Genomic DNA, 1,626 nt, shown 5'->3' on the forward strand with positions numbered 1-1,626 from the left:
CATAACTAAAAATTTTTTGTTCACTTGCTAAATCTAAAAAAATCTGCTCATGAATAAAAAATACATTGACAATAAATACTTCATAAACCATCTGTTTGTGTCTCTATCATTAGTCTGTGAGTCCTCAATGGAAGTTAGAGACTCATTTATCTTTGTACCTCTAGCAGCCAGCATAGTGTTGGCTGAGTATCTATATTCAGTAAATGGTGGATAAATGAAACACTGAGGCAATTTGCATAATTATAAGTCTTTATCATTAGTTTGTAAAGTTCTTTGTTTCATAAATATCATCATATGGATTTATAGAAAATTAGTGGTTATTTTCAAAATATTAATTTCTTATAAAATACCCAAATTATTTTAACATCAATATAGTTTAACAGTTTCAAACCTATGTTCATAGTCATTTTTTAAAATATATTTTGATTGATATCAGAGAGGAAGCGAGAGACAGAAACATCAATGATGAATCATTGATTGGCTGTCTCTTGCACGCCCCCTACTGGGGATCGAGCCTGCAACCCAGGCCTGTGCCCTGATGGGGAACTGAACACGGGACCCTTCAGTCCTACGCTCTATCCACTAAGCCAAACCAGCTAGGGCTGTTTATAGTCATTTTGATTGTAATTTAACCTGGGCATTTTTCTGGTTACCTGTTATTCTGACTAGTTGTGGATTATTGAGGACGTTTATTGGTTAGATGGAAGACCAGAAACAATGGTGGCTGCTGGCCTGGGTTTGTTTCTGTTTCACATTAACATGGTCCAGAGGCTGATGTCATCAGGATCCCAGGTTCTGTCTTCCTGCTCCATCACGCCTAAGCTGTGTGTACTCAGTGGAGCAAAGAGGTGCAGAGCCTTTGGGGGAGTAGACTAGAATAAACTGTATGTCAACGCTTCAGGTCAATAAATGTCAGTGCTCGGTTTCTCCAGAACCCCTCATCCTGCCTCTTGTAATTCTCTAGCGCCTGGACTTCAGAAAACCCCAGACATGGTGGAAACGCACGCTGTCCCAGGAGACAAAGGGAACTGTGTCGAGATGGAGGGCCTGGTCCTCAGTGTCTACACAGGCCCAGGATTAAATCGGGCAAGGGTTTCAAAGCGCCCCCTGGATGTTGTGACTAAGACATTAGGTAGGGCGGTGGCGGCTGAGATGAGGCTGCAGTGGCGCCAGGAGAAAAGTGGGAGGTGAGGAAGCGTACGGGTTTTTGGAAACACCCAGGTCGTAGAGGAAGGATAAGAGAGAGACGGGAATGGAGGGAAGGCGGTCCTGTCCAGACCTCTCCCGCAGGGTCAGTGGGGCCCAACTGCAGGGCGATGACCTTCCCTGGGAGGAGCGGTGGCAACAGGTCAGAGCAACTCACCTGCCACAGGCAGGAGTCAGCGCCGGGAGATGCTGGACACGGAGCTGCACTTCCAGGCCCCACACCACCCTCTACTTCCGGGTCAACCGGAAGTACTGCCTGGTTGGCACCAGGCTTTCCAGCTTCCGGTCGCGTGGTGCTTGGCAGGGAGGCCGTGTGCCCGAGGGTCCTGTCTCGGGCGCCCGCCTGCCCGAGAGCCCAGAGGCGCGGGTATCCTGGCCCCGGAGGGCTCGAAACCCGGAACCACAGTGGCTCTGCCAGGC

General features: G+C 48.1%; 1 protein-coding gene across 1 annotated transcript in view; it reads left to right on the forward strand.

Annotated features, from left to right (window-relative positions):
- The first annotated feature begins 1,038 nt into the window (after positions 1-1,038).
- Positions 1,039-1,626, forward strand: part of LOC102242024 (calcium-binding mitochondrial carrier protein SCaMC-1) — a 21,027-nt gene continuing 20,439 nt past the window's right edge. Inside the window, exons 1-2 of the mRNA XM_005860121.1 lie at positions 1,039-1,187; positions 1,420-1,573. Coding sequence (XP_005860183.1) covers positions 1,039-1,187; positions 1,420-1,573 — 303 coding nt within the window. The remainder of the gene's footprint in view (positions 1,188-1,419; positions 1,574-1,626) is intronic.

This window comes from Myotis brandtii, unplaced genomic scaffold (genome assembly GCF_000412655.1).
Source record: "Myotis brandtii unplaced genomic scaffold, ASM41265v1 scaffold131, whole genome shotgun sequence".
Taxonomy (NCBI): Eukaryota; Metazoa; Chordata; class Mammalia; order Chiroptera; family Vespertilionidae; genus Myotis; species Myotis brandtii.